This window comes from Eleutherodactylus coqui, chromosome 10 (genome assembly GCF_035609145.1).
Source record: "Eleutherodactylus coqui strain aEleCoq1 chromosome 10, aEleCoq1.hap1, whole genome shotgun sequence".
NCBI lineage: Eukaryota > Metazoa > Chordata > Amphibia > Anura > Eleutherodactylidae > Eleutherodactylus > Eleutherodactylus coqui.
The window spans coordinates 93,569,549-93,590,393 of NC_089846.1; the positions used below are offsets into that span (position 1 = coordinate 93,569,549).

The 20,845-nt window shown below is 46.3% G+C and overlaps 1 protein-coding gene across 1 annotated transcript; it reads right to left on the reverse strand.

The window, feature by feature from the left end:
* Positions 1 to 5,237: 5,237 nt before the first annotated feature.
* On the reverse strand, positions 5,238 to 9,177 carry LOC136581104 (uncharacterized). The gene is made up of 3 exons (XM_066582091.1): positions 8,358 to 9,177; positions 6,425 to 7,020; positions 5,238 to 5,728 (listed from the first exon to the last, which is right to left on the reverse strand). Exons 1-3 carry the CDS (start codon positions 9,175 to 9,177, stop codon positions 5,432 to 5,434), a joined length of 1,713 nt encoding a protein of 570 aa, XP_066438188.1. The 3' UTR covers positions 5,238 to 5,431.
* Between the last annotated feature and the right edge of the window lie 11,668 nt (positions 9,178 to 20,845).

The following is a 20,845-nucleotide window of genomic DNA, read 5'->3' on the forward strand; positions in this document are numbered from 1 at the left end:
TCATCTCTACAGGTCATGTTTTCAGGATTTCCTCAGTGTTGCACAGGTGATGTTATTATTGTCAGCACCTCAGACATTGCCACAGGTGGTCTTACTATAGGATATCCTGAAAACATGACCTGTTGGGGGTCTATGAGGACCGGAGTTGGGACCCTTGCTCTATAGTATTGCATTATATCGCGTTCTGACAGGAAGTCACAGACATGGCAATCAGCCATGGTAGCCACCGGGTCCTTCAAGATGCCCCAGGCTGCCATGGCAACCAGATGGAACCTTGCAACCTCATGGCGGGACAGGGAGTGAATTCGGGAGCACCCGATTACCAAGCAGGGCAGCTGTTGTTGGTGGGTGCCAGCTGGCATCCACCGTCTATGGAGCGGGATGCACCATACAAACTTTGCACGCCCATAATGTAATTATTCGTCCTGGGGCATGAAGAGGTTAAGGCCTCATGTCCACGGGGAAAATCAGGCCCGCTATGGATTCTCCATGGAGAATCCGTAGCGGGTCCCTCCTGCCCTGCGGACATGAGCGCTGAAAATAAGAATTAACTCACCTCTCGCACGCTCCGGATCTTCCCTTCGTCGTGGCTTCATCTTCTTCCCGTTGCTGCCGGATCTTCTTTCTTCGGCCCGGCGGATATGCACGGCACATCGGTAGCGTGCCACGCGCATGCGCCGGCCCGAGGAAAAAAGATCCGGCTGCGACGGAGAGAAGATGAAGCCGTGAAGATCCGGAGCAGGTGAGTATATGCTGATTTTGGTCTCCCGCGGATCCGGACAGCTTCCATAGGCTTCAATAGAAGCCTGTGGGAGCCGTCCCCGTGGGAGACCCGCATGAAAATGGAGCATGGTCCATTTTTTTTAAAATCACTTTTATTGACCATCCGCGGGTATTTATCTACCCGCGGGTGGTCAATGCATCCCTATGGGGTGCGGATCCGCATGCGGGTGATCTTAAATCATATTTTGCCCGTGGAAATGAGGCCTAAAAGAAAATTCTCCAGGGATGTCTGGACAGACATCATAACAGGGTGTGAAAGGGCCCTTAGCGGAGTCTGTCTGGTAGAGCAGCATGTATGGTGTAATAACTCGCCAGTCAGTGGCGCATCCTAAGACCCACTTAGTAACATTCGCTTGCCCGATCTTAGCGCTGCGTGAAACTGCACCCGGCCAGCCGATGAGCAAGAGAGCGCAATTTTATCGGTTGATCGCATCTTTTGTGCAGCTGAATAAAAAATAATTGTCAGCAGCGACCATACTGTGATGGCGAGGAGCAATCACTTTAATGATTGTTCGCTGGCAGTGAAGAGCCCATCAGCCTTCGTAAGGTCGCCATCAGATGAGCGCCAGTGGCTGGCACTGCCAGGCTGAACCTGCAAGCTCAGGTGCAACCCGACAATTAGCGCCATTATACAAGTGCGAACAGCACTCATGTAATAGCCCCCTAAGGCTTTCTAAATGAGCGCCAATCTCGACGCCACCCTCTCTTATCTCCCGTTTGTTACATACCATTCAGGACATATTCACTTCTACAGGGAGCACCACGCACCCAGCGCAGCTCGTCGCCACCGCCGCGTTCGCGAACATACGGGCCGCTCTGCTTGGATTCTGCAGATTCGCTTTGAGGACACAAGTTACGCATGCTATTTGGTCGGCAGCAGAAAATATTTGCTCAAAGGATAGAAGTGCTGAAGTACAGGAGCGAGCGCTCAAATATTCTGGTGCTTATAGCACAGCCCAAATCCCTCCAACCGGGAAGATCCGGCGTGTCAGCGCAGCCCGCAGGAATTAGAAGACATATCAGTCCCTGCGAGCCGAGGACAACGGAAGGATCTATTAATTCCTCACAGTCAGGAGGAAAATATGCCGGAGAATCCTGCCAAAACCCTGCGGCCTCCTCCACCCTGTATGCCCGAGCGAGCCTCAGCAGCAAATGACTCCGCCCCCTGCGGAGATCAATTCCGATTCTTCGTATTTTGTGTTCGCATTTCACACACGCAAAGAAAATACAGTAAGCTCTACTTTTGTGTATCTTTGTGCACCAAGAGCCCTTATAGACGTCTACAGGGTGTGTAAATGCGTGCGCAATATGTAAGGAGCTGCGCAATTTCAATGGAAAAAAAACACATCTGGAACTTATTGAACTAAATAGCCATTTAAACCGGGGTGTGTTCGTCTACCGTGAGCAAATGAACATTTCCTGCTGGCGCAAAAAGTGTAGAACGCCGACACACATGCAAAAAACCCTGAGGCGTGCAAAATTACGCAAACGCCAATGTGGGGTATTCCAACCTACGTTTTTCATGTGTGTGAAAAAAACAGCATGTCCTATTTTCGTCCGTATTACAGACTCAGGGCTCCTTCACACAAGGGAATTTGCGCAACTTACGCAAAAATGCGAGTATTAGAGCCAATGGTTTATGATAGAAACATTCAGACGAAGGGAAATAAAATCTTACCTAAAAAGATAGGACCTCAGCGACTGAAAATCCCTGCTGCGCGAAATAAAGGTCCTGACTAGAGATGAGCGAGTATACTCGCTAAGGCACATTACTCGAGCGAGTAGTGCCTTAGCCGAGTATCTCCCCGCTCGTTTCTAAAGATTCGGGGGCCGGAGGGGGGCGGGGAGTGGTGGGGGAGAGCGGGGAGAAACGGAGGGGAGATCTCTCTCTCCCTCTCTCCCCCCCCCCCCCCCCCCCCCCCGCCGCAACTCACCGCTCTCCCCCACCAGCACCCGAATCTTTAGAGACGAGTGGGCAGGTGCTCGAATAAGGCTCTACTCGCTCGAGTAATGTGCCTTAGCGAGTATGCTCGCTCATCTCTAATTTTGAGGTATAACTCTTCCTGCACAAAACAAGCCCACAGAGGTCCGATGCCAGGAAAGTATTAGTTTTCTGTTTGTGAGAATGTGGCGATGCGGAGTCAATTGTTTAGCTTTAAAAAATGTGTTTTTATTGTGCAAAAATAGTAAAAAATGAACAAATCTCTATAAACGTGTTATGACAGTAATCGTGCCGATCAGATAAGAAAATCATTGGGTTATTTCTACTGAATGATGAACGCCACAAAAACGAGACCCAAAAACAATGCCACAGTTTCTGGGCATTTTTCCGTCCCCTCCCTCACCGCCCCCCGAAGAATGTAATGTCACTTGGTCCTTTAGGCGCAAAATAAGCTGGTCACGAAGGGGTTAAATGCTACTAATAAAAATGCAACTCGTCACGAAAAAAAACCCAACAACCTTCGTGCTGCAATGCCATTGAGAAAATATAGAAAGGTTTGGCTTTTGGAACGCGGGGATGAGAAATATAAAAAGTGCTTTGTCCTTAAAGGGGTTAAGAGCGAACTTTGATTCTTTACCATGTGACTTGCAGCGCCATTTTCAGCATCCATGATTGAAGTAAACCTAAACTTTTATTGCAGTCAATGGCTCGGTACGATTTGGCCGTTGTAACATATTATATCATGATCGCCCGGATCGCCGCAGTTATTACCGTATGCGGCTGGCGGCTCCACATCTGCGCCCTGCGTTGAAACCTATTGCAGCCGACCTCACTTAGGGATCGTTTTTGACTTTGTCGCAACTTCAAGCTGTCATTGCAGAGTTTGATGTCGTTTTTATAAGGTTTAACACAAAGAAAAACTCAAACTGCAGAAAGCCATCTCAGGCTGGTGTAAAGAAGTGAATTAAGTGACCCCCTCCGCTGCCGCCGCGAACGCCTCACAGCTGGTTAGAAAATGAAGTGGGAAGGTTCGGATGGAAGTAAATATGTAAATGCAGCAGATGTTTGACATTTCAGCTTTGTTTCAGTGGAGGAAATGTCACTTTTCATAGCAGACGCAGAAACGCGGAGAATGTGTCCATATAAAAGATGGAAGAATTATTAACACAGCGGGAGACGCCAGGGACACGAGCAGCCATTACACAGCAACGGCCGACGCACGCCGAAACCCGGGCTGGGGGAATATTCTGCATCTAATGAAAATTCAGACAAGTTCATCGTGTACAAAGTTATAATGACAGAAAAGAAGAAAAATAATTAACCCTTTGGTGACGCCGCCATTTTTTTGGCCTGTTACATTTTTTGTGTTCTGCCCCACTTTCAAAAATTCACAACTTTTTTATTTTTCCATTAAGGGTGAATTGACACGGGCAAATGCGATACAGTCCGAGAAACTTGGACCAATATTGCACTCTCAGCGCTTGGTTGTGTTTCAGTATTTCGCACATTTTTGCGCATGCGATGCAGAAAGAATAAAACCCATTATTTTCAATGGATTCATTCACATTTCTTTTTCTCGCTCATGCAAAAAATACAACCGGCTCTATTTTGTGCGTATTTGCACACCAAAGGGCCCCATGGAAGTCTATGGGAAGGTACACAAAGGCGCACGTAATACGCAGGGGATGTGCGAAATGTAGCGCAAAACTGCGGGGAAAAGAACACATCTGATTTCATTAGATTAAAAAGCCTTTGAAATCAGAGTGCTGCGTCCTGCGCCAATGTGAACATGCCCTGCGTGCACAAATCAACCCCATTTACAGCACAAATGGATACGCTGAGGGATGCGCAAAAAAGCACACACCCGCGTGAAGGAGCCCTTAAACCTGCGTTTTCTGCTGCGAGTGCAATGTGCATTGTAAGAAAAATGGATCGCATCTCTGTAATATGCGCTCTTGATGCACGTGAAAATCGCAAGTTGTTTCAATGGGAAAAATAGAAAAATCGCATCGCACTTACATAAAAAAACGCATCTACATGAAAGTGCGATAAAAAAATTTTTTCCTGTTGCCATAAAGAGAAATGGTCAATTTTAACACAGAACGACCCAAAATAGGACATGTAGCGATTCGTCAAACTCCGATCATCGGTCCGAGAGAAAAATCACTCCAGAGAATAAACATATTGAAAACAATGTATTCCGTTCATGTGTGAAGTGTAATCGTATCGCAATCGGTCAGATATCTCGTGTGAGAACCGCCTGTGTGAACGCAGCCTCAGTGAGCTATAACAGGACTTGATTTTGCGTGCCGAGTTATATTTTCCAATAGTATGATAGAAAGCGTTGAAAGACACGGATTACTTACCGGTAGTCCCTTTTCCAGGAGTCATCACGACGGCCCCATTACATATGGAGGTTGCCCTCTGACCCAGGTAGGGACAGGAAGAGTTTTAAAGCACCTCCCTTTCCACCCGTGCTTCAGTGACTTATAAATTATTACGGTGGACAATGTTTACTAAACCAAATTTTACCTTTATTCGGTCATATTTACATTTGAAGAACATAAATTATTCTTAAAGGGGAGGGAACTATGGGCCGTCGTGATGACTCCTGGAAAAGGGACTACCGGTAAGTAATCCGTGTCTTTCCAGAGCGTCATCCCGACGGCCCCATTACATATGGAGTATACCAAATTATACGTGGCCCTAGGGTGGGACCACTGCCTGAAGGACTTTACGTCCGTAACTCAGGTCTTTGTCCGACTGGACGTTAACCCTGTAATGTCGGGTAAATGTATGTATACTCGACCAGGTCGCCGCCTTGCAGATCTGCTCGGCAGACGCCTGGCCTTTTTCTGCCCAAGAGGAGGAAAGAGAGCGAGTGGAGTGAGCTCTAATTTTTCCCGGAGGGTCGAGACCCCTGGCTTTATATGCCTCTTGGATGGCGGTCTTGATCCACCTCGCGATGGTGCTCTTAGTTGCCGTCTTTCCTTTTGCCAGCCCCTGAAATTGAATGAAGAGGTTATTATTTTTACGGAAAGAGCGGGTGGCCTCTAGGTACGCTAGAACAGCTCTCCTAACGTCTAGGTTATGAAATTCTCTCTCTTTCTCGTTACGGGGATTTTGACAGAAGGAGGGCAGAGTGATCGTCTGCTCCCTATGAAATTTTGACACTACCTTCGGAAGGAAGGCTGGGTCTAGTTTGAAGGTAATCCTGTCGTCTTGTATTACCATGTATGGTTCAATACAATGTAATGCTTGCAATTCCCCTATTCTCTGAGCCGATGTTATGGCAACTAAAAGGGTAACTTTTAGTGTGAGCAGCCTCAAGGAGAGTTGTGAGAGGGGTTCGAAGGGGGATTGGCAAAAGCTAGTTAAGACTATATTTAGGTCCCAGGTAGGAAAGGTTTCTCTAACAAAGGGTCGAAGCCGTTCTGCCCCTTTGAGAAACCTACGCACCCAGCGGTGTTCTGCCAAGGGAAAATCTAGATAGGACCCTAGTGCTGCTGTATGGACTTTAAGGGTTCTAGGACTAAGGCCTTTTTCTAGGCCTGCCTGCAAAAATTCCAGGATTACGGGAATGTCAATTCCTGGGATTTTCCCTGGCTCTATTTTACAGAACTCTGTGAATTTTTTCCATATCCTATCGTAGATAGCTATCGTGATAGGTTTACGGCTTTTTGTTAGGGTAGTAATTACATTATGGGAGAGTCCCTTCCCACGCAGTATCATGCTTTCAGCATCCATGCTGCTAGCTTCAATTTCTCGACCCCTGGGTATGTTAGTGGGCCCTGGAGGAGAAGATCTTCTACGGCTGGTAGTAGGAATGGACCCCGGATCGCCAAGGCTTTTAGCAGGGGATACCAGGGCCTTTTGTCCCACATAGGGGCAACTAGTATGACTGACGCCCGGCTGGTTTGGATTTTCCTGAGGGTGCGGGGGATCAGTGGGAAGGGAGGAAAGGCGTAGGCTAGGTCCATGTCCCAGCTTTGGGACAGGGCGTCTACCCCGCGTGGATTGTCTCTGGGGTTCAGCGAGTAAAAGTCCTGGCACTTTGAATTTCTCTTCGTGGCAAACAGGTCTATCTGCGGTTCTCCCCACTGGCAGATTAGTTGGTCGAAGACTCGCTGATTCAGTCCCCATTCTCCTGGATGGATGCTCTGTCTGCTCAGGAAGTCGGCAGCGACGTTTGTGGACCCTTTTAAGTGGATCGCTGAGAGGGACAGCACGTTGGATTCCGCCCAGCGGAGTATCTCTGTTGCCAGTCGTTGCAGGTGCGGGTGTCGCGTTCCCCCCTGGTGACGAACAAATGACAGAGCTGTCATATTATCGGTTAGGATTTTGACATGCCTTCCTTTTATAAGGGGTTCTGCCGCCTGAAGGGCTTCCCAGATTGCCCTTAGTTCTCTGAAATTGGATGAGCGTTTAGCTACTTGGGGGTCCCAAATCCCCTGTAGATTTTGGTCGGCTACTTGGGCTCCCCATCCCGTTTTGCTGGCATCTGTTGTGATGGGTACGGTAGATTCTTGTGACCAAGAGGTACCTTTGCTTAGGTTCCTCTGTGAGGTCCACCAGCGTAGGGACTCTTTGACTCGGACGGACAGGCTCACCTTCTTATCCAGGGATGTCTGCCGTTTGTCCCAGTTGGCAAGGATAAATCCTTGTAATTGCCGGGTATGGGCTTGTGCCCATGGGACTATCTGAATGCAAGCCGTCAGGATGCCCAGCACCTTCATTGTTTCTCTAATGGAAACCGCCGTAGCCTGACAGAAGGATTTTACTCTTTGGGTGAGGTCTTCCTTCCTAGATGATGGAAGCCGGGATTCCTGGATGTGGGAGTCTAGTAATACTCCCAGGTACACCTTTTGTGTACCAGGGTTCAAGTCGGACTTCTGCTTGTTAACTATCCACCCTAAACTGTTTAGGGTGGATAAGACCATGGATAGGTCTATACGCATGGTCTTCTCCGTCCTTGACACCAACAAAAAGTCATCCAGATACGGAAATATGCGGATCTGATTCCGCCTGAAGTAGGCTACCATCTCTATAACGATTTTCGTGAATACCCGAGGGGCGGTGGAGATTCCGAATGGAAGGGCCGTGAATTGGTAATGTTGGATCTTGTCTCCCTCCCGCAGAGCAAACCTCAGGTACTTGTGATGGGCTGCCGTTATTGGGACATGGTAATATGCATCTTTAAGATCTATGGTGCACATTACACTATCTCGATCTATTAGTGGGACGATGGATCTTACTGTTTCCATCTTGAATTTTTTGTACGAGATAAATTTATTTAGGGCTTTAAGATTAAATATAGTCCTAATGGAACCATTCGGTTTTTTTATTAGAAATAGGGGGGAATAGAATCCCTCACCCCTTTCGTACTCGGGGACTTGTGTAATGACCCCTAGGTCCTTAAGTTCCTGAACGCCTTTTATGAGGTTCCCTTGTTCCTGTAGGGACCCCGGGGAGGTTATAAGGAATCTCCTAGGGGGTAGCGAGTGGAATTCAATTTGGTACCCTGCTTCGATTATTCGGAGTACCCAGGGGTTAGACGTTACCCCTTGCCACTGGCTTAGATAGCCCGCTAATCTACCCCCTGTTTGTTCAGGGGAGGGTTGGACTTCCTTACCCCGACCTCCCTTGGGGTACGACCATCTTCCAGTCTTCCCTTTCCCTTTAACTTCGGGAGGAGGCTGGCGCGTCCTCTTCGGGAAGGATGGTTTCCTGAAAGGTTGTCTGTCAGGCAGGGTTTTACTCTTGTCGCCGACTTTTTCCAGGATTTTGTCCAGGACGGGCCCAAACATATATTCCCCTTGGAAGGGGATGGCGCAGAGCTTATTTTTGGATGTAATGTCTGCGGCCCAAGTCTTCAGCCATAGTGCCCTTCTCGCTGAGTTGCTGAGGACTCCGGTTTTTGCCCCGTACCTTACCGTCTCCGCTGATGCGTCAGCCAGGAAGGCGGTAGCCATTTTTAAGAGGGGGAGACAGCTGGCCAACTCCTCTCTGGGGGCCCGATCCTTTATGGAGGCTTCTAGCCTGTTTAGCCAGAGCGCCATGGATCTAGCCACTGAGGTTGAGGCTATGTTAGCCTCGATGGTGAGGGATGTTGCCTCCCAGGCTTTCTTCATTAGTCCGTCGATTTTTTTATCCATCGGATCGGATAGCTGGGAGGTGTCCTCGAAGGGCAAGAGGGTCTTCTTGGCCACTTTTGCGATCTGGATGTCCACCTTGGGGGTTTCCCTGTACAGGCGGACGTCCTCGGCAGCGAATGCGAGCCGGTTTCGGATCTCTTTTGGAACAGTGATCCTTTTTTCCGGTTCCTGCCATTCATCTGTGATCAGTTGCTGCAGCGTCTGGTTGACTGGGAACATGATCTTTCTTCTAGATCGGAGGCCGCCAAACATCTCATCCTGGATTGTTCTCGGCGGGTTATCTTCCTCAATTTGCATTGTTTCCCTCACCGCCTTGATGAGGTGCGCAATGTCGTTTGATGAGAAGTAATATTTCTTCTCGTCTTCTATGGGAACCGGTGGGTCCTCTAATTCCCCTTCGGATAGGAGCTCCAGCGATTCACCGGAGATCGAACTCGCCGACTCGGTCTGTCTAGGTCTTTTGGGGACCCGTGACGGACCTGGCTGGGCCTGGGGAAGGGACGCCATGGAAGCCTGCAGCTCTTCCCTTATCATGCAGCGGATATCGGATTTGAATGCTGCTTTCTCCTCTGCGAGAATTTTCCCCGTGCATCTGTGAAGGCAGAGCAATTCACTGTTATAGCAGTGCACGCGTTGGATTCAGGAGCATTACTTGCGGTAATACACTCACTCCTCGCATAGGGGTTTTTTATAGCTCTCCTCGAGCCTTTTGTTGCAGAGGACGCATTTTTTCGATTTTTTCCTCGGGTCCATTTTCTTTGGACCCTCCTTATCCATCTACCCATGAAAGTGGGGGAGAGGGGAGACAAGAAAGGGAACGTATATGCATCCGCTGTACAAGTGACCATTTGCGCATGTTTTGGCGTATAGCCTACTTACAGTTGGTAGGGTGTCAATCTCTCCCTCCCGTGCTGAGCTGTCGCGGGTAGACATACTCACATACACTTGTCTGGCAGTCAGCAGGAACCTCCATGGAGTTTAGCCTGCTTTTATGGGGAGGATTTTCGAATTTGGCGCCATTTCCGGGTTTTCGCCGGTAGCCACGCCCCCTACGTTGTGCGCGTGACGTCACCACGCCGGATGACGTCACCGCTATGCGCCCGAGGTCCAGGGAGGCCGCCGCTGCCGTTCCCCTGCCAGGAGGAACTATCCCATCACAGCAGCGGCGGCCCGAACATGCGATCCGCGCGAGGGAGACCAGCGCTACTGGGCGACTGACGGCTCCGTCGGCGGCGCAGGTCGGGGATGCAGGGACTCTTGAGTGTGCGGCCCCGACCTCTACCCCTCCAGGGGGGCCGCACAGCGTGCGGTAAGTATTTCTTTGCGGTAAGTCTTCTTGCCTCCGCAGCTTCTCCTGCAGCTCTGGAGCTGCTCCTCTGTCCCACCGTAGGGACAGGAAGACACTGAAGCACGGGTGGAAAGGGAGGTGCTTTTAAACTCTTCCTGTCCCTACCTGGGTCAGAGGGCAACCTCCATATGTAATGGGGCCGTCGGGATGACGCTCTGGAAAAACATTTAAAAGCATAAAAAAGCGTCGTGAAACGTGGAAAACACCACAGATGCGGCATTTGAGGGGCGCTTTGTTTTTCTAGTGTACACAATACAGTTAATAGGGCGTGTTGATTCTGCAGGTCGGTACAACGGCGGCGACACCAAACTTAGTGTTTTAGATTTTACTGCTTTTTTGAAAAAATAAAATATATTTGAAAAAAACCGCGTTCTGCCGCCGTGTTCTGACCTCCACAACATTTAGTTGTCCGTTAATGACTTTGTGTGGGGGATTGTTTATCGCAGGGGGAGCTGTAGTTTCTACCGGCACCATTTTGGCGTACTTACAACTTTTTGAACACTTTTTACGCAATTGTTTTTTTTAGAGAGGATATCCCCAAAATAGCGCAATTCTAGCATTGTGCATTTTTCTCTTACAGCATTCACAGTGGGGGATTTATAAGTTGATATCTCAATACATTGGACTTTTATGAATGCAGCGATACCAATTATGTTCTTTTGTCTTGATTTTTTAATAGTAAAAATAAGAAAAGGGCAGTTTTTAAACTCTTGAGAGCTTTTTTTTCTTGGTAACAGTTATTTAATATTTATTTAATTTCTTTTTTAGTCCCCATCAGGGTCTTGATCTTTTGATTGCTTGTATAATACACAGCAGCACTATTGTATTGCAGAGCTTAATAGGCTGATATCTATGGCAGGTGTCACCGCAGCTGGTCATGGCTCATGGCGGCTCTTACCACCTCTTACCATTCGTCATGGGCAGCGCTGTGTCCCTCGTGTTGCCTGCACAGCCACTGCATTTTTAATATCTGTATTACCTCTGTTAATGCTGGCCAAAGGAGGATGTCTGTTTAAGGCATCCTCCTGTCTCAATGGAGGGAAAAGAGCACCAAAAACCAACTCCACGTTCGAACACTTATGAAAAACTTGATGGAGTGGGAGGGTGGAATTGCATCCAACCTGCAGGGTAAATAACATACACCACCCCCAATAAGCCCCAATTAAACCCCACCAATGACCCACCCCAAGCAACCCTTTGTCACCAATCAGCATATGGCTTTTTCCCACCTATGCTTTCCTCCTCCTTTACCCCTCCCCTGTGGTTAACCCTTTTTCGTGCAGCAAATGGCCCTTTTAACTGTTTGATGTAGTGCTTTACGTTCCTCTCTAGTTTCCTGCTTTTGATCTGTGTCTGTCTCACACCACTTTCCCAACTTCTTCACTCCTGACTTCTACTTATTTTTGACCACGAGTTTTCTGTCTCCTGCCAGTCCTGACCTCGACTCTGTTCTTTCACGTCTTCTCTGTCTACACCCTTTGGTATTACGTTATAGTAAACCTGACCAAGATATACCAGTTGCCTCGTGACTGAGACTATAGTAAGTCTCAGGTTCCCCACAGCAAAGACCAGATCCCAATTGGTGGGATTAAAGGGTGAAATTGTTACCCCCCCCCCTCAATTGCAGCCTTCAGATCTCGCCATAAGCCAATTCGTTTTGGAAGCATAGTGGATCCACGTCAGATATCGTGACTGCAGCCTGGGAGCCTTCACAAGGGCCAAGCCTGCCCCAGCAACAGAATGGCACCCCATGACCTTGTAGCGTGGAGGAGGCAGAGGGAACCCAGACAACGCTGACTGTGCCATCTAAAGGGTTAATGACCAGGATCAGTGTTATCAGCTATTTCAGGCTGTGAAGAGACTGACTAAACACAGGTGTGTACAGCCTAATGCTCTCTGTTATCAGCCATTTCAGAAGCTGCCAGGTAAATGCAATTGATTGTTCCCTATTATCAGCCATTTCAGTCTGGAGATAGGTTGGCAGTCCAGTAAAGGAATACAACACCAGATACCGTCACTTCTCATAAGTTTGTGAACCCTATATCTCTATATGCCTCCTTCTATTGTCACACGAAGTACAGTGTGTAGAGTAAATGTTGTGGTTGCAGTGGAGGGGTTTGTGTTGGTCGTTGCGCTCTTACACACTTCGCCATTAACCCCGTTGCTCCAAGGTCTGATGCAATTCCTCTTCTCTCAGTTATATTGTATTCCCCAGCCAGAGTTCTTAGCTTCAATCCAATTTCAGGAAGCGATGTGTGGGCTGATGTGGAGGCCTGACCCCGCTCTGGACCTCAACCCTCCGGTCCCCTGACGCCCACAAGGGACAAAGCCGCCCATTCTGCTGCCCTGTCCTCTGCCCGCTTCCATTATGTCTTTCTGTCTCTTTAAGGGAAGGGGAAGCGAGGAATCATCACCAGCGATGACCTCTTGCTGCGGCAGCTGCACAGAGCCCCCAAAATTCCCAGGCTGCCATGAATATTCATCAGGAACACGACCGCCTCCGTTTTATTCTGATTCTCTCTGAAATCATCATATTGTGATAGATCTGCAAGGGAAATGTGTCCATGACGTATTTATAACTACCTACAATGTGCCAATGATGTACCTATAGCGTATCTGTGATGTATCCATGGTGTATCTACAACATATCTATAGCGTATCTACAACGTACCTACAACATATTTATATCGCATCTACAATGATGTGTCCATGACGTATTTATAACTACCTACAATGTGCCAATGATGTACCTATAGCGTATCTATGACGTATCCATGATGTATCTATAGCGTATCTACAACGTACCTACAACATATTTATAACGCATCTACAATGATGTATCCATGTCGTATTTATAACTACCTACAATGTGCCAATGATGTACCTATAGCGTATCTATGATGTATCTACAACGTATCTATAGCATATCTACATTGTATCTACAACGTATCTATGATGTATCTATAGTGTATCTATGACGTATCCATGATGTATCTATAGCGTATCTATGACGTATCCATGATGTATCTATAGCGTATCTACAACGTACCTACAACATATTTATAACGCATCTACAATGATGTATCCATGTCGTATTTATAACTACCTACAATGTGCCAATGATGTACCTATAGCGTATCTATGATGTATCTACAACGTATCTATAGCATATCTACATTGTATCTACAACGTATCTATGATGTATCTATAGTGTATCTATGACGTATCCATGATGTATCTATAGCGTATCTATGACGTATCCATGATGTATCTATAGCGTATCTACAACGTACCTACAACATATTTATAACGCATCTACAATGATGTATCCATGTCGTATTTATAACTACCTACAATGTGCCAATGATGTACCTATAGCGTATCTATGATGTATCTACAACGTATCTATGATGTATCTATAGTGTATCTATGATGTATCATATAACGTGACTATGATGTATCAATGATGTATCTACAACAGGTCTATGATGTATCTATAGCATATCTATGATGTATCCATGATGTATCTATAGCGTATCCACAACATATTTATAACGCATCTACAATGATGTATCCATGTCGTATTTATAACTACCTACAATGTGCCAATGATGTACCTATAGTGTATCTGTGATGTATCCATGATGTATCTACAACGTATCTATAGTGTATCTACAACATATTTATAACACATCTACAATGATGTGTCCATGACGTATTTATAACTATCTACAATGTGCCAATGATGTATCTATAGTGTATCTACAACGTATCTATAATGAATCTACAACGTATCTATAGTGTATCTACAATGTATCTAGCGTATCTAAAATGTATCTACAACATATCTATGATCTATCTATAGCGTATCTACCAGGGGCGTATCTAAAGGCTCAGGGGCCTGGGTGCAAAAGTTCAGCTCGGGGCCCCCCCACCCCGGGCCTCCACCCCACACACCCCCGTACCCATACCTAGATCGTGCTGCATACATGATCTCCCCCTTGGCGTAATCTTTCCAAACATGATGCATTTCCTGCACTACATGAAGATTTGTTTGTAGCCCCGCAGGCCACTCTCACACATACCTCTTTTTACTGCTATTAGCACAGCGCCCCGAGTGCCGTACTAACCGCGGTACAACACTCCAATAGATTTTAATGAGGTTACTCAAATCTGCGCTCGAACAGGGTGTTTCTAACACTGATTTTCGAGAGCTGTCTGTTCTGTTCCTGCATTTTTGTGGTTTTTAACACACATCATCACCCATCACAATGATGGGGTGCATTGAAGAGTGCTGTCAGACGCTGTAACCTGTGTTCGAAAACGCTGCTCGAAATTACGGTAAAAATGCCACGATTTTGAGCTGCGTTTTCTGAACACGTGTGTGAGAGCGACCTCAGGGGGGTCATGTTTATGCTGCACTTTAGAACCACAATTAAGACACATAAAAACCTGCATGCAGTATTTAAAGACCGCGTACGGTATTAGGGTGACTGCCCACTAGAGGTTTTTTTCACGACGAAATTTGCAGCGTTTTTTTTTTCTGCAGGGGTCTATGGGACTTGTAATGTTAAAATCACGATCGCGCAAAACCGCGATTTAACGGTAAATTGCGATTTTGCGCGATCGTTATTTTAGCATTACAAGTCCCATAGACCCCTGCAGAAAAAACAAAACGCTGCAAATTTCGCCGTGAAAAAAAAATGTAGTGGGCAGTCACACTAAAGGAGCTGCAGACACTATTAATAACCGCATGTGGTTTTGATGCGGTTTTTAATTGCGTGTAAAGGGTGCAAATAAATACAATAAATCCAGGGAGAAGGAGAGGGAGAGAGAGAGATACACACACACAGATATACACACACACACACACACACATATACACACACACACAGATATACACACACACACACAGATATACACACACACACACAGATATACACACACAGAGATATACACACACACACACACACAGATATACACACACACACAGATATACACACACACACACAGATATACACACACACACACACACACAGATATACACACACACACAGATATACACACACACACAGATATACACACACACACAGATATACACACACACACACAGATATACACACACACACAGATATACACACAGATATACACACACACACACATACACACACACACACATACACACACACACACATACACACACACACAGATATACACACACACACAGATATACACACACACACAGATATACACACACACACACACACACACACAGATATACACACACACACACAGATATACACACACACACAGATATACACACACACAGATACACACACACAGAGATATACACACACACACACACACACAGATATACACACACACACACACAGATATACACACACACACAGATATACACACACACACACAGATATACACACACACACACAGATATACACACACAGATATACACACACACACACAGATATACACACACACAGATATACACACACACACACAGATATACACACACACAGATATACACACACACACACACACACAGATATACACTTACCCCAGGGCTCGGTCCACTTCTCCTCCATGTGACAGCAGCAGCAGGAGAGGTAAACTCAGAAGCTTCCCCGTTCAGCAGGAAGCAGGGGGGGCAGCACATGATCCCTGTGCCTTGCCGTCTCATATGACTTCCTCCCCTGCCGGCCCATGTGACCTCCTCCCTCCTCCCCTGCCGGCCCATGTAAGTACCTCCCTGCTTTTCCTCTCAGGCTGGCTGTTCTGACTGCCGCATCATGCGGGGGAAAGAACGGTCAGCCATTAATGCACTGAATGTGCATGGGGGTATGTCGGAGGGCGGCTCCGGGGCCCCCTGAGCTCATGGGCCGGGTCGCCATGGCGACCCCAGCACCCCCTGACGCTACGCCTATGGTATCTACAATGTGACTATGATGTATCTATGACGTATCTACAGCAGGTCTATGATGTATCTATAGCATATCTATGATGTATCCATGATGTATTTATAACGTACCTACAATGTGTCTATGATATATATATATATATAGCTTGTTTCCGTGACTTTGTCAGTGTGGAATTTGTATTTCTATGTAATCTGTGTTTTGCTGTCTAGCTCTGAGAGACGCGTGACGGTCACCATCGAGGGTTCGGCGGACCTGAGACTGCTCCAATGTCCCTGTAGCTCTAAGAGACACGTGACGCTCATAATCTAAAGTCCGACAGTCCTGAGATGCTCCGCGGTCTCTACTATCTAAGAGCAGCTTGTCTTTCAGCCTGTTGATGCCTTCTTCCCTCAGTGCGGTCAGCAGATTCTTGGGTTCTAGTAATTTTCGCACCTCGCGCTCTGCTCGACCTACACGCTAGATCTGACTTGCGCGGCATATTAAAGGAAGACCAAAAAATGGATAGAAATACGATTAGCAAAAGGAAACCATTTCTTTGGCAGCTGAGGTAAAATTAAAGCAGCGCTGTGATTGGTTGCTACGGGCAACACAGATTTTCTTTAAAATCCATGTTAATGTGTCTTTCATTCAAGTTTTACTCCCAGGCAACGCCAGGTATCCCTGCTAGCTTAATAATCGCATATGACGTCTCCCGTCACATGTCTGCCCATTTGGGGAGGCCTAGTTTATGATGTGCACCCCCCTCCCCTTGCCTTGCCGTACCTAATAATCGCATACGTGTAACAACGACGTCTGCCCTCCCATGTCTGCCTGTTTGTGTAGGCACAGCTTATGATGTGAGCCCCCTTACCCTCTGCTGGGGAGCGGAGGTGCGCCTGCGCATCACCAAATAAATATGTCCTGTCGCGCTCCCTAGACAAGTTCATAAGTTTTTGGGATAAAAAGTAGCCCATGTCCTTCCTCAAGATGCGAGCGACCTCCCGGCCAAATGTCATCAAAATCGCTTCAGCGGTTAAGCCGTGGAAGGTAACAAACAGACAGACGGAGTTACAGCCGTAGTTATATTAGTATAGATGTATCTACAATGTTTCAATCATGGGCGTACGTATAGTGGGGGCAGGGGGTGCAGTCGCACCTGGACCCAGGAGCCCTAGGGGGCCCATAAAATCTCTCTCCCTCATATTGCAAACCAGTACTATCAATGAAGCTTTATAGTTGGGGGCCCAACAGATTTCATACCGGGGCCCGGCAGCTTCAAGTTACACTTTTGGTGTCAATTATGTATCTATAATGTATCTACAATGTGACTATGATAGATATATAATGTATCTACATGTCTATGATGTCTCTGCAACATGTCTAGGATGTTTGTATAATGTAACTAAAATGTGTCTCCGATGTACCGTATCTATAACGTACTTTCAATTTGTCTACAATGTATCTGCACAATACCATACCTGCAATGTAATTGTGATGTATCCACAATATGTACAATGTATCTACAGTATGCAGTATATAATGTATCTATGATGTAAATACAATGTACACTACAGTATATACAATATACTGTAACTGAGATGTATCCACAATACATGTATAATGTATCTGTTATGTATATATACACTATATCTGCAATTCACAATATCTATATCTGTGCTATATCCACAGCTTACAGTATCTTCAAATGTATCTGTGAGATATCTACAATGTAACTGATGTATCTACAATATACAGCATATAATGTATCTAGCATGAATCTACAATATACAGTACTTACAATGTATCTGTGATGTATCTACGATAAATACATTATATACTATCTACAATGCATCTTTGCTGTATCTACAATATATCTCTGGTATATCTACAAAATACAGTATCTACAATGCATCTGCAATCTGTCTACAGAATACAACACAGATACATCGTATCTCCAATATATTGTATCTCCAATGTAACTGCGATGTATCTATAATGTACAATATCCATAATGTGTCTATAATGTATTTGCAATATACAGTATGAATACTGTGTCTATGATGTATGTTGTATGTACAATATACTGTATGATGTCCATTACATATAATGTGGCATAGAAAACTCACAATTTTTATAGCAAGCACCAAAATAGTGACTTTTTGTGGCTTTATGCCATTCCCTGACACTTTCAAAACATGGGCAGTGCCTACAATGAGGGGGTGTGGCTGCGTGCGGCGTATTGTACTGCATGTTTACTTTCGCGCAGCAGACGAGCATGCTCAGATATAAATGGCAGTGCACAACAGATGCGCAATACACTGCGCAATCTCGGGAAAGTGCACTCCGGGAACTCTTTAAATCGGGGCGCGAGTGGTAAAAAAAAGCAGCTCTATTTTTGCGCACCAAGGGTCCCCATAGAAGTCCATGGGAAGTGTGCAAGTGTGTGCTCAATGTGGCGCAAATGTGCAATACGCTGTGCAGTTTGCAAAAAAGAAAACATCTGGACCTCAGCAGGCTAAATAGCTTTTTAAATCGCGATAAATCGGGGCGTGACCTGTCCCTGCGTGCGCAAAAAGTACAGTAAAATGTGCCGATGCGCGTGCAAATCTACCTTGTTCACAGCGCAAATGCATTGTGCTGAAGCGTGCGCAACTGCACATACGTTCATGTGAAGGAGCCTTACTTCTAATATAATGATCTAAGTCAAGGCCCTGTACACGGGCCGATTAAAGCATCCAAACTCACGAATCCAGCGGGAATCTGAAGTATTATTGTTCAGTGTAAAGGCACGCCCCGACTGAATGATGAATGAGAATTTGTTCGCTTCTCGTTCATCGCACAGTTTCTGCATGCAAAAAAAATAAATGTCCGTGTAAACAGGCAGCCGTCCGCTTATAATAGACTGCTTGGTTACTGGGAATGGAGGCGAGCGGCCGGAAAGATCCCCGAAGCCCCCCCCCCTCCATTTACTAGCGATGATCGTTGCTGTATAAAAGTGCAGGGATGGTTATCGCTGCGCCGACAGTGGGGCGTGCTGTGTTAGAGGGCCATAAAAAATACGTGTGAAGGAGCTCCTAGCGGAGCTTTACATGAGCGGATGTGCAAATACGCACGCTTCAGCTCAACATCTATTGCGCTATGAACAGGATAGATTTGCATGTGTATCTGCGCATTTTAATGCACTTTATTGCACTGCAGGGGTTTTTTTGCACCTAGGGCCACTACTACACCCTTATCTAATGAGGTCCTGATGTGTTCTTTTCCCCGTTGTTTTGCGCTGATATTTCGCATATCCCCTTGCGTATTGCACCCTTTGTTGTACAAATGCACACAAGTAGAGCAGGTTCTATTTTATTTGCACGCACGAGGAATGTGCGTGCAAAAGAAGGAAATGGGGATTTTCACCTGAAATCATAGGATTCCATTTTCTGTGTATTAAATACACAATTTTTGGGTCTGCAAAAATGCGCCCAAATACACCCGTGTGAAGCCGCCCTTAAATAACACATCCATCATCTAATCTTATTATCAAATGATCTCCCGTTCGCCTCAGGCGTGAGACGGCGTCCATTCAGCATTTACAAATTTTTTAGTATTTTCTTCTGCTGTTAACAGAACGAGGTAATAAAAGCCTTATAATGTGAGAATATTAGAACTACCGTTTAAAGGGAACCTGCACATCTGCAGAGGAATACAATCTATTGCCCCCAGTTATTAGCCTTATACGGGTGAATGATTCTATTGCTCTCTGTTATCAGCAATTTCTGACTGTAGGACAGGTGAAGCCGCTATTACCTGTAGTGAATCTTTAGGGTTAATCTAAGGCTCAATTTTGTTTCCTCCATGGTCATATAGTATAGATGACCAGAATTATGTCACGCCCCCTGGTGGCCGCCAGTCGCCTCGCGCTCTCTTTCTTCTTATAAGACTGGATCATACTGACAATTGATGCGACCTCCTGCTGCGGAGAAGACCCCTAACAAATGGCGCTGCTTGGATCCTATAAACAAACATGTCCTCGTGTCAGCGGCGTGCAAATGAATAACGTATCAGCAACAACAAACTGCAGCCATTCACGCTGACATAATAAAGCATCTCCAACTCCCAGCAATCCTTGCAGTGCGGCTGCGGAGCTGCTGCCATGAATTATAAGCAGGACCCCCAAATCAAGGCCCCCTAAAATGATACACGTGAGGCGTCCTCCGCTGGCAAAGAAGCAGACTTGTTCTGGGAAAGCTGGGTGACCAACGGGGCTGACATAACAGTTACACAACTATCATCACCCAACTTTTCCAGCGTCCAGAGAGGCAAATGTGGACAAGAGAAAGAATTTCCATATATGAGTCTGGGAGAGCGGGCTGACAACTAATAGGACCGTCAGTATGGCTTTCACGGGGGTCGTCACGCAGCGTGAGATAGGGGATTGGGGTACGTACATATATTACTAGTGGATCAAGCAAAGGGAATTTAGACAGGTTGCTACCCTTCAGCTTTATTGGAGACCCCCATTATGATTGATTGTCGGGGATAGAGTTTAGTTATCAGAGGATCTACCCGCACTGGATGGTCTATATTTGACAGACTATTTTTTTTATTAAAAGGGTCCCATGAAAATTAACTGATAACAGAGAACCCGGCGATCAGCCGAAATCTGCAGGGAGAACTAGTTAGCAAGTGGGTAATATCCCTGCAGCACCTCCAC

Bases quoted from the DNA above. Each gene is read 5' to 3' on its own strand.
- LOC136581104 (XM_066582091.1), bottom strand. From the start codon at position 9,177: ATGCAAATTGAGGAAGATAACCCGCCGAGAACAATCCAGGATGAGATG. The intron at 7,021-8,357 runs GTAAGGAAGTCC...GTTCGTCACCAG, and splicing joins GTACCCCAAGGGAGGTCGGG to GGGGGAACGCGACACCCGCA. The intron at 5,729-6,424 runs GTAATTACTACC...ATTCAATTTCAG, and splicing joins GGAAGGGACTCTCCCATAAT to GGGCTGGCAAAAGGAAAGAC.